Source organism: Falco cherrug, chromosome 1 (genome assembly GCF_023634085.1).
Source record: "Falco cherrug isolate bFalChe1 chromosome 1, bFalChe1.pri, whole genome shotgun sequence".
Lineage (NCBI taxonomy): Eukaryota > Metazoa > Chordata > Aves > Falconiformes > Falconidae > Falco > Falco cherrug.
In genome coordinates this window covers 41,390,486-41,402,823 of record NC_073697.1, presented here as the reverse complement: position 1 = coordinate 41,402,823, position 12,338 = coordinate 41,390,486, and the positions used below count along the sequence as shown (strand labels likewise).

The window sequence follows — 12,338 nt, the reverse complement described above, 5'->3', positions numbered from 1 at the left end:
CAACTAAATGAGTTGGCCTTTCCCCTTCCAGTCAAAATACCTCAAAAAGTCATCTTGACTTCACTCAGGCAAGAGGACTGTGTGCATTTCCAGGCTTTGCTCTACATACTGATAAATTTCAATTTACAAGCTTGAAGAGGTGGTAGAGGTATCTTTGAGTTCCCACCACAGTATCAAACCTCTGCAATCTGCAAATACCCCAAATACAGCAAAGATGGATGCTCTGCTCTGGAGCCTGGTGAGGTGCTTGGTGGAGCTGACATCACAGGCAGGATTTTGTTCTTGCATTTATTCTGACTGTAAATGTGTAAGAAAGTGTCGTGGGTGAACATGGGGTATGTTATGTCTGTTGTACTTTAACACAGGCTTTGCTTTATGTTGCAGTTGGGGTTTACACTTCTTACTAGCCTGGGTGGAATTAGTGGTTTGGTTGGCATTTAGTGTCAGTGGATAGTTTAGTGGCTGAGTTGTTGGAGGGAGAGGGAGAAATTCAAGCTGTAACAAGAGTAAATTCTTTTAATACAGGTCTACAGTTCTCAGATGTATTTGTACTTTTTGTTTGGCTTGTGATAAGATGCACTACTGTGGAATTTGCTTGGAGCAGGGATTTGCATGAATTATTGTTACTTAGAAAATGAACATCTGTGCAAGCCTTCTCCCTGTGCTCGGCAGTACCAGAGCACCCATTAGAAGGACCTGTGTGCTTGGATGCAGTGGTCAGCAAAAGCAAGTGCTTGGGGGAAGGAAAGATGGATTAATAGAAACAAAGCTGCTGAAATCACAGGGAAAACTCCTTCTGGGCTGTGGGACGGTGTCTGGATGCGTGTGTTTACTTTATATGCTGACCTCTTCCCTTCTCATCCCAGTGTGATTTTTTAAAAAGCAACATCCTTCTGCTAGGAAAAACTTGGGACAATTATGCTTGGCCTCTTGCAGAGTTCAGTTTTATATTTAGGAAGTACAATGCTGTGAATCACAGGAGCTGCTGACTGGAATAGTGTGGCCCAAAAATATGAAGAGGATGAGAGTAAACAATCATTACGGATGGTCTCTTGACTCTGCGCTTAAAGCATTTTGTTTGAAGGGTTTCACATTTTCACAGAGAGATCTTTTCTGTAAATCACTAATTAAGCAAATTAGCTACAGTTCATCAGTCTGTCTACAAAAAGCAAGAAGCTGACGTTTTGAAGAAACCTTCAAGCTGCAGGCTCAAATTAGCCAATATTTAAAATTACAATGTCTCATAGGAATAGGAGGAGCAATGGAAGAATCACTTGAAGTTTGGGTGACTTGAAACCAGGTTTCATGTCGAAAGGCAAGCTTTTTATTTTACTCAAAATTCTACATGGGTGCCAAACCTGTCATCCTCACTTAAAATTTAGCTAAACCTGGTGGTATTAAATCATTTGCTTGTAATTCTCTATTTTCATTTTGAAGACAAAAGGTTAAGGTAAACATGTTGGGATGTTCATGTAAAATACTTTGTGTAATGTACTTATTTTCTTAAAAATTGGCTTTGACAGTGGAAAACAAGGAGGAGAATTTCTTTGCTGAAATAAATCCCCATGACACAGAGCATCAGGTGCAGGTGTGAGCAATGAGACAGGTGGGGCATTAGTGGTTCCAGCATTCATGTGAATGGTCCTGAAATGCTCAGAAAGAGCACCAGTGTGTGTTGAAAGCAAGAGGAGCAGCGTGTGTAATGTGCTGAAGACGTGGCATTGTGTTGAGCCGTCTGTACTTGAGTGTGCCATTGCCAGATATGCTGATTAATAACTGCCAGCTAATGCAGATGCTGTTCGGGTTGTGTGTGTGTCCTGGCACCAGCGGGTTTTTTGGGTGTGTTACAGTTGTGCATATGGTCGGGGGCAAGTACGGGTTTACATGAGCTAATCAAAAGAGCAGAAAACCATCCAGGCATGGAAGTGACAGTCATATCAATGCTGGTGCAGTGCTGAGCTGAGCCCCATGTTTTGTTGAGGGTGAGTAATAAAACCACATATCCTGTTTCAACAAAGTCCATGCAAAGCCCTTCGCTACCTTCACACCATCCATATCCTTCCCTGTGCCTTTTCCAGCTGTGTTGCCAACATCTTCTGGGAGATGGGAGCCAAGCCGATGTGCCCTGTGGATTTTCAGAAGTGATTGACATGTGTGGTTTTCTTCTCACTGGTTCCAGCAGTGCTGATTGCCAAGCTAATGTTTTTGGTGCTACCCACAATAACTGAAAGATCTTTACTGCGAGATAAGAGTCAGTAATTGTAGTTGGCTCTTTCCTCTGGTATGCGTTCCCGTATTAACTTGAAATTGAATTTTTTGTTTGAGTGCTGCTGCTGCTGCATGGCTCCATCCACTCCAGCTGTCCCCTCCAGCCTGGAGGCACCAGCTGCTGCAGTGGCTGGACCCTGCACCCTCTCCCTTAAGGACTGCTCTTCAGATAAGTGCCTTGGTGCCATAGCTTGATCTTCTCGCTGAGTACATGCAGTTGTGAGCAAACTGCAGGAGAACTGAAGAGGAGGGGATGGGTCAGGACCAGTCCTGAACTGGTTCACCCTGATGGCTTTTGCGTTGGAGGGTGACCAAGCCAAGAACTGCTTTTTCCCCCACTTTGAAGATCTGCTCCTGTAGTTTCAGAGGAAGCTCCCCCCAGCTGTAGTCCTTCCCAACCCTTTAAAGATTGCTGTCAGATTTAGGCATTTGTTGATGTGCAGGCTGACCCTTGGAGTGCTTTTTGGGAACACAGAGGTTGCCCTGAGACCAGAAATCACAAATTACTGGTGCTCTTAAATCCCATAGGCACTTTTCCCCACCTCTTCCTATGAAGCTTCAAACTTCTACATGGAATTTGACATCACTGATGGTAGGTAGCTGACCTGGCCTGCTGCATGCTAATATTTTTTTGTATGAGCTGTTACATACATACAGACTGTCAGTACTAAGCATACACTCTGGTGTTCAGCTGTTGAACTGCTGACTGCAGGCTGGGGACGTGAAGGAGACAACTGCTTACAGAAACCACACCGGGCAGCGTGTTGGGACCTGCAACCCATACCTGGAGCTGCTGTGTATAAATAAACATATCCACCCTCCATCTTATTTCTGACAACTACCTCCCGGAGTAGTAATACATTTTTTTCCAGTAGCTTGTTCTCCAAGCAGGTTTCCTCATGCAGGTTTTTAGGAAGACCTCATTTTTATGTTAGTTCTGTGGAACTATCATTGCACAACATCGACTGCTCTTGCGTCCTTCTGAGACTTGTGATTTTTCTTGAAATTCAGTCCTGAAAAACTGATACCAGCAACTGATGTATCTGTCACCTGAATCATATAGGAAGCTGCACAGAATTGGTGGTTGCCTCAAAAATATGTTGCCAGCCCTTGTTCTGCAGGGTGTAGCAACCACAGCTTCAGCTTTCAGCAGCTGTGGTCTGCAACCTGTGTTCAGGTTTTTTGTTGTGTGTGCTTGCTGAGTTTAAGGGCTTCCTCAACATCATGTCTCCACAGAGATCAAGCAGTGGTAATTACAGCGAAACACAGTTACTCTAAATACTAGTGCACATGAATCTATAGGAACATTTTTTTTCACGTTGATGGCTTCAGACACATCTCTGCTTTGATTATGTTTGGTCCCATGAAAGGGTTGAGTTGATCCGCACCATCCTTCAATAAAATAGATCCTTCAAATTGGGCAGATAACATATTAGGCAATGTAAATCTCTGCTTTTACAGCTCAAAATGGATCTTTTTCCTGAGCAAGTTTAGCTCCAGCCAAACCTGCATTGCTCTGGTTGATCCATATTGTGTAACAGATGTGAAGGCAAGGTCCACACTGCTGGAGAGTTTATCTACTCGTGGTCAGAACAATAAGAGATGACAAGTTGAGGAAGTGAAGACACAGAAGGGATAATGCTCAGGCTCCTTTGTCATTGCTAGGAGCCAGGAGGTGCCTCTGAAGGATGGAGTGGCATGGCATCACCTTTCTTTTCAATCAGTGGTGCCCTTTCCAGCTTTTTTAGGGTGTCCTTCATGCTGTTAGCTTTTCATCCTCCCATCCTCACCATTTTGGGAGAACGTGTTAACAGAGAAATCCCTGCTATCTGATGATAGAAAACAGAGAAGAGCTGATGAAAGGTCTTCATCAACCCCAGCTTTAGATGGCAGTGGCTTCCTTGTAGCACAGGAGGTCCATCAGTGGCTGTGCAGAGGTATGCATAACCTTGGGTAGACCTGATGGCAGAAATGCCTGGTTAAGTAAGACAAGAGGACACCTAATCGGATGTTCTTTGGGTTTGTTGGTGCCAACTGCTTTAGTGACAATTTTTTCATAGAGGACACTGAAGCTGGAGGGGCAGATGAGAACATCTGGTCCCAGCTGATATAAAGCAAAAGCCATGTCATTATCAAGTTGCACCCAGTAGGTTTCTTGCCCCAGGACCTTACCATGTGCTATAAAGTACATCCTGCTTTCAGGAATACATTCAGTCAGCTGAATGCAGGTCAGCAATGGGATTAGACAGGTCGGTGATTACTAACCCCATTAACTTCTCATATCTCCTTTTCCAGAACTCAGTTCTCGTGATGTTATTTAAGTGTTTTGTAGTCCAAATCCTTGAAGTTCTGTGCTAAAAGCTGAAACAAATGTATCAATCCTATCAGGTCTCTCCAAGAGCTAAGCACTGAAATCCCCTGTCCTCGGGCTGGCACCATTACTGGTATTTTCCTCTCTCCCTTGACCAGTGACTTCTCCTGTAATACTGCAGTCTAAATCTTGTGGCCTATGCACTGATTAAAAAGAAAGAAAGAAAAAAAATGCTACAGGAACTTGGCAAGCAACGCATGGACCTCTCACAGTTCCAGTCAGAGGTTAGATGGATTTGTCATACTTACATTATACGCATGTATGATTGACTTGTGGTGAGTAACTGCTAGTGCTTGGTCAGGGACCTGTTCCCTTTTCACACAGAGTCATTCTGAGGGCAAGCAGATATTTGTTTTGGGGTTTTCTGTATGTGGATGTACATGGAGGGATAAGGCAGACTGGAAGAATTCATTCGTCTCTGGGAGGACAGAGTTTTTACAAGTACTGTGATGCTTTACTCGTGATGGTCTAAGGTGGGTACATTTTATGGGAAGTAATATCTGGTAGCAGGTAAACTGCTGCAGATGGGGAGAAGCAGACAAGCTTTTGATGCGTAAATCCTCCAGTCCTGAGACAAAATGCGTTATCGGTCTTACAAGCTCAGCCAGTTGCTCTGAGCTTCATCCAAATAGAGTAACACTTCAAGTGAGAGAGAGGACAGTTGGCACCTGCGGATCTGAGGGATGTGCTCACTGGGGAAGGAGGTAAATTATTTCTTGAGGAATGTGGAAGGGTTATTTGAGGACCAAGGAAGAGGACAGTTTTGGAGGGAAATTAGCTTTTGGTTGACCATTGCTCAGTGGCAGGGAATTTAATTCTCAAACTTACTTTTGCAGTGTGTTTTATAGATTTCTATCAAGGTTGATGTGTTTTGCAAGTCATACTCCCTTTCTCTTGCATTCTCTGTGTTACTCAGGTGCTTCTGCCCAGTGTATCAGTGGGCTCTGGTGCACTACAGGAGGTGGGGGTGGGGGTGCACTGGGTGAAGCGTATGATGTTTGGGGAAACAAATATTGTAATACATATGGTTTTGCTGCTGCAGAGAGCATTTGTGGGGATGGGGGCTGTGTGTGAGCAAACACTGCAGCTTGACCAGGTTCTGCTTCCATTTGATGTGATGCATGTGCCTTGATGAGCAATTCAGCAGGGTTGAAGAGCTTTTTGAATAGCTGGAGGGAGGGAAGAAGCTCTTTAAAGTTAAATACTTCAAATATATATGGGGTTTATACAACAATAAAACTGCATTTTACTTCTGTGCTGCTGTTTCCCCACTGTGAGGTGCCTTGCTGGTACGGGATGCTGGCTTGACTGCACCTTGCTCAGCAGATGTTCTTGGCAACCTTGTCTTACCTTGGGCTGAGCTTTGAGGAAGCATAAAGTCAAATTGTGGTAGTTCTAAAGGAAGTTTGTAGGTTATCAGTTAAACTAGATGTGGTCCTTTAAAAAAAAATTAAAAATTAAAAAACCCAACTGTTTATTTAATTTAATTTTAATTACATGTGGGCTGCTTTCAGTACACAGGGGGTTGGAGAAGTCAACAAGATTGTGTGAACAAGACCATGCTGCTAAGGAAACCAGTGCCTTAGGTTTTGCAAAGAGCTTTGTATTTGAGACAAACTAATTTTGAGGATTAAATGCTGCTGTCCACCCCAAAACGACTGGATATTATGGGATCTAAACTGACATCTGAGCTTCCGAGGTACAGGTGTGACTGAGCAGGAAGGTGTCTGAAGCTGCAGTCCATTTGGGTTTAGTTATCGCGTCTTACTGTGTGCAGTGTTCCTTCTTGCAGAGAAAAGTTGAGGGGACTTGAGAGCTCTGAAGGAGGAAAGGGAAATGACCCTAGAGATGGGGCCGCAGAAAGATGACTCATGAAAGTGTTGAACCTGGATTGGGTTGTTCTGTAGAGAAGTTGGTCAAGATGCGCGTTGTGTTGGTGCATTTTAATCTGTGCAAGAAGACTTGGAGAGGTGCGTTCAGAGATGCACAGGGAGGAAGAAATGATAGGCGCTGAGCAGGCACTTGCCAGAATGCCCAACATCTCGATTTCTTTGTCCCAAAGATGAACTCTTTAAGTTATAGACATGGTAAGGTAGATGGTGGGACATCATGACCAAGAACAGTGTGAGCTTGAAAGGATCTGGAGGGAAGGAGTTAAATCTGAGAAAAAGCAAAGCATCTGGAAGGGCTGGAGCTCTGCCTCTCAGTGCTTCCCCAAAACAGGACATGCAAGTCAGGAACCCCAGGAGTGGCTCCTGCACCGGGGGTCCTTGTGGAGGTCTGCACTGGGACTGGTGGTGGCTGGGTGTTTTCTTCTGAGTCTGCATATTTGAAGGAACGTGCAGCGGAGAGGACAGCAATTCTGCTTGTGTGCTCTCCTCCTATTGACAGACCAGGTGTCCCCTTAAAGACACCAGTTACAGTAAAAAAAACATTCTGAAACTCTAGTCGCAATGGATCAGTGCCTTCAGCTGCAGGGGCACTAACCGTGTGCATCAGGGCCACCTCACTGCCTTGTCACCACTTTTTAAAATAACTGCTGTTGAAGAAAAGCAGAGCCCTGGTCCTGCAGGTCCTGGGGTGAAGAATACCTTGACACCCATGCTGCTGGTACGGCTCTGCCTCCTTACAGAGCTGGCAGAGGCTCAGGTCTGCTGTCTGAAAGCTCAGGCACACGTTATGCATAACGAAGGTTTGTTTCCCCAAATGACCGGTTGCAGGCAACGAATTTTCTGCTCCTCAGCTCCCAGCCCAGCCCATTGGGTTGCAGTGAGGCAACCCAGCTCCCGTTGTGCCTGGCTTGGCTCAGGTGCCGTTAGCAGCCTTGAAGCCACCCTCAACTGTTTTACGGTGGGGATGCTAACAGGTATCCACAGGCACAAAAGCAGACTGGGAAATCCAGTATGCCACTGGTTTTGACCTAGCTGCTTGATGGAAGATCAGCTTTGCTGGGGGATGCTGCCACCTTCTTTTGGTAGCTGCTTCCCCAGTTATGCTGTTTTGCTTCAGAGGTGAATCTGTTAAGTCCTTTCCCTGAGTGCCAGCCAGAGGCTCAGTCAAAACCTATTTAATAGCTATTTCTTTATTTTTATGTGCTTTGAGTAGGGCCTGAAATGTATCATTTGGGAAGACGTTTCTGTGAGATGTTGGATGGCAACCCACTTTCTCTTTTGCGTTAACTGCTTTAAAACATCTACTCCCGGGTTCAATTTTATTTGAGCTTTAATAAAAAAAGATAGTATCTGCTGGACACTAGTTTTTTCATCCCTCAGGCAGGTGTTTAAGAGTTTTCATTGTTTTTAAAGTGGTTGTTTCTGTGCTTTTTGAATGGCTGTCAGCTTGCTGAAGATGATGATTAATCTTTATCAAGTGCTTAATTGAAAATGCTGTTTAAGTGATGTGATGCAGATGATCACCGGCGTGCTCAGGATCACCTTTGGTCCACATACTGTGCTGTGAGCATCGCTGCTTTATAATTTAATGAAAGCAGCCCTGTATTTTGAACATTAGCAGGGGAATAAGGCCTTCCTCAGTGGTTCATGTCTTGCTTGTAATTAAATGAATTTATTTTCTTGTGCAGCAATCATGATAATTTTAATAAACTTTTCCCAGTCACAGAAGGGAAGAAATATCATGAACCGATTTACTGCTTCTCTTCACCATCAGCCAGATTCTTCCTGTTAAAAGAAGTACCTTTTAAAATCTGCACTCTTTCAGCCTTGCTGATTGAATTTTTTCATCCATATATCTATTTTTATTAACAGATAGGGAAATAAACCAAGCACTTTTCCTTAGGCATCAGTACTTTCTGCACTCTGAGCTCATCCCAAGTGCAGAATATCTTCTGTGTAAGCTAAACAGAAAGCAAAAGTAACCAAGGCGAAAGCCTTCCTCCAGGATAGAAAGCAAACTGACTTCTGGAATACGGCAGTGTGGCCTTGGTGCTGCGTTGGAGTGAGAGCAGTGGGGCTAGCTCCATCTGGCTTTGACAGGTATCTGCAAAACCCAACATCAACATGAAATCCCCTTTGCTGTGATTCTGCTTTTCTTTCAAAAGTCAGAGCTGTTACAAAGAACTTGCTGAAGAGTTTGGATAGATTTATGCCTAAATGTTGGTGATTATGATTTCTTTAAATCAGATTCTTTAAATCAGAATCTGAATGTTCTTTGAACTGTTCAGTCCTTAACTAACTGGGATTTTTAACAACTAAATGCTCCTTTCCATGTAACTGCCCTTTCCCCTGGTGAGAACAGAATAGATTTTTTAAATGTGCAGGGTGGATAACAGACTTAGCGCTAATTGTACATGTGAGGGTGACGGGGAGCTGTGGTCACTGGCCACAAGAAACAAGGGCACCAGCTGTGTCTGTCTTCAGGGTAGCAGCAGCATGCACAGCATGGGACAGGGTAGTAACTGGGGGCTGCAAGGCTCACAGCAAGATGACTTTCAGACCCTTACAGCTGTTGATTTGCCCTGGTCTTTATTCTTGAGAGCAAAAATATGGAAGAATTTTCTGTTATACATTTTTTTTAACATACATTTGGAGGGTTTTGTACCACAAGGTGATTTGTTTTCTTTCCCCAGCGATGCTTTAGCATCTGTATTTGGTAAATTATGCTACTTTTTAAGCATTTATATTGGTGACTTTTATTTTGCAACTGATCCAGTTTTGATGTGAAACCAGGTTTGGTGAAGAAGTCCAACTTCTGTTTCTGGGGGGGAGCAAAGTTATTTTTTCTTACCAGCCTACATGGCATTTAATCCAACTGGAGCACAAGGCAGCTGTGATACAGAAAAAAAGACTCTGTCTTCCACAAATTCTTCCCTGTGTGACATCAGTAGTTAAAGCTGGTTGAAGAAGTGGGCTTGAATCTCCTGCCCAAGGACTGCTGTACTATAAGCTAGAAGTTGTTTGTGTTTAAAGATGCTGCTTCTATTTCGGTAGGAAAGTATGCATCGTCAAGAAGTGTTTCTTCCCACTACCTGCACACTTGTCCCAGTGTACAGTTTCTAGAGGGACATCTTAATGAAATAACCCACTGGGGGCACAAAGCAGCCACCCCTGATAGTGGGCCCAAGCTGGATGCTCCCCAAAAGCAATGAGCCCAGCTACCATGTAGCAGAGGTTGGGTACCATCGAGAGGTTAGTGACTGATTAGGTGGTGTTTGAAGAAAGTTGTTGACTGAGCAAAGTCTGGTGTATTACTGGATAGTAATTTTCATCTTGTACAGCGAAACATTGGATTCTGCATCTCATCAGCAAAAAATCCCAGGGATATTTTTGTTCAATTTAGATAGGCTGGGATGCAGTGAGGACCCACGATAGCAGGGGCAGAGGGCTGGCAGTTAATTAACCTGTTGGACACGTGAGGATGTGCAAGGGATGTCTGGATGCAGCTGGTATGACACACAGCTGATCTCCCAGCATCCAGGGATGTGCTCTTGAACCAGAGTGCAGAAGTTAGCAATGCAGTGAAGAGTGAAGCAACTTCTCCCCTGAAAAAGTAATGTAATAGGAGAGGGGTTGTATGCAGGGACTGAAGAAACACATGTACAGATATGTTTCCATTGTTGTCATCACCTTCCTCACATGGATAAAGATGAATCAAGGGGGAGGGATGGAAAACTGGAGGAGTGGTTGGGGGACCTGTTTGGAAAGCCAAACTCTCTGCCAGCTGATGATCTTGGTGATCCTGTTCCTCTTATCTCAGCATCATACATGCTGTCCTTGTGAGTATTTCTAGAGGGATTTACAAAGCTGCTGAAGTGATTTAAGTGCTCAGAAATATTTGAATATCCCAGTAAGTATTTATCTGCAATTAAGGTCTTGTAAAAACATTGTGAAACATGAGCCGTCATCCCAGTCCTGCTTCCCTTTCTGTCAAACTGGCAAATACCAGCCTTTGATGGAGCCATCTCCTTTTTTGTTTGCACAGAGGACCCACAAAAGCATCTGGGACTGCGCATGGGCCATCACAGCCCCAAACAAGCAGCAGCAAGGCCCATTTCTGCAATTTTCAGGCTCACCAGTGCCTTTGTGAGATGGTACCAGCTTTGGTACTTCAAAGAAAGGTGTCAGAAATGCAGAAATGAGCAATTAAAGATTAATCTGCTTGTGGGGATGGGTATCTGCCTCCCCCTTCCTGATTGTGCTGTAAATTAGTGGTTGACTCGAGCCCTGTAGTGTAGCTATTTATACCTCGAAGGTTTTGAATTATAGCTCTGTAGATTATATCATTCCTTTGTTTAATCCTTTTTCCTTTCTTCTGTCATGGTTTTGACCTCAGTGATTTTCAAAGCAGTCAGATTCGCTTCCTATGGTTTTCTTGTGATGGTATTTATATTCAGGAAAGGGGAGGAGAATTTAGATGGCTTTTTCTGTACCATTTTATTTTATCTAATGCTCTCCCTTACTCACTTCCTCACTCGACAGCCCAGTCTTTTTTTTAGCCTTTTCAGAGGTTTTTATATCACAATCTTCATAGCCTTTCTAGGGCTTTTTATTTCATAGGACTTCAAAACGGTGTGTGCAGAGCTAGGGGACAGCCAGGATGAATATTGCACCTTATGAGCTTGAACGTTTCATGGAAAGCTTCAGAAAGGATTGCTGCTGCCATGCACCTGCCTGCCTGTTGGACCTATGCCTTTCCTTCATTCCCCCCCCACCAAAGTACAAGCAATGCGAGGGAGGGTATTGTTACTATTGGATTTATTGGCTGTGATTTTGCAAATAAATGCTTTATAATCACTTCCTTGCTACTCCTTGCAGCCAAGAAAGGGAGACATGCAGCGAAGGAAGGGCAGGCTGCCTGCTTGTGCTCCAGCTTTCCCTTCGGATATGCATTTCCTATTTCCAAGACTGCTTTCTTTTAGATCTCTAATAACTGTTAGAGCATTTAGAATACATATTTTTTCATATATCCCTCTATAAGTTGCATTTTAAGCAAAAAACCCAAAGTTGGCCTCAGGCCAGTGACTGCAGTGATTCCTGGCTCTTTGCTCGGTCGCTGCAATTTGATGTTCCCATACTTCCTATCCAGGAGAAGCTGTCAGAAAAATAAAGGGCACAGGAGATGTGGACACACTGAAGTCAGTTGAGTATGTTTAAATGTTAGACCGTGCTGTACAAGGATGGGAAATAAACTTCACTGCTAATGCAAGCAGATAGTCCCTCTGCAGTGCAAGTATCCCGCCCATCCCTCTGGATGAGGATTCCTACCTGGAGCAGCCCTCTCACCAAAAACATTCCCTTTGGCTTTCAGACCCTTGTATAGCAAGACATTTTTATTTGGTGGAACACAAAAAGGACTTACACATATGCTTTAATGTTTTGAACAAGAAGGAATTAAGATAGCCAGCCACCAAACCTCCCGAACACGAGCGTAGACTTTTGAAACTTGAAGTTGAACTGATCTGGACACCAGCTGCAATGACAATGGAGGCAGCAGGAACACTCATGTGATGGGAATAGCCTTTAATTAGCTTGTAATATGGACAGGCTGAATGCATGACCTCCAAAAGAGAGGCCATTGCCCGTTAACATCCAAATGTTAGCCCGTCAAACCAAGTCAAGTCGTGTAGGTAAACCCAAGAGGACAATTCCAACCATTTGCCATCACCTTTCCCTGTAATGTCTTTTTTTATATGCTTTCCAGACTTACCTGGAAATGGAGAACATGCATTTATGTTGAAGTTGAT

The 12,338-nt window shown here is 43.9% G+C and overlaps 1 protein-coding gene across 6 annotated transcripts in view; it reads left to right on the top strand.

The window, feature by feature from the left end:
* The window catches only part of PTPRA (protein tyrosine phosphatase receptor type A), a 133,832-nt gene that overhangs the window by 61,189 nt on the left and 60,305 nt on the right, over nt 1–12,338 (top strand). Inside the window, exon 1 of one of the 6 annotated variants that reach the window (XM_055699502.1) lies at nt 5,319–5,343. The exons of the other annotated variants lie outside the window; for them this stretch is intronic. Within the exon in view, the coding sequence (XP_055555477.1) occupies nt 5,323–5,343 (21 nt within the window). The 5' untranslated portion in view covers nt 5,319–5,322. Of the gene's footprint in view, nt 1–5,318; nt 5,344–12,338 lie in introns of those variants that run through there. 6 annotated transcript variants of the gene reach the window in all.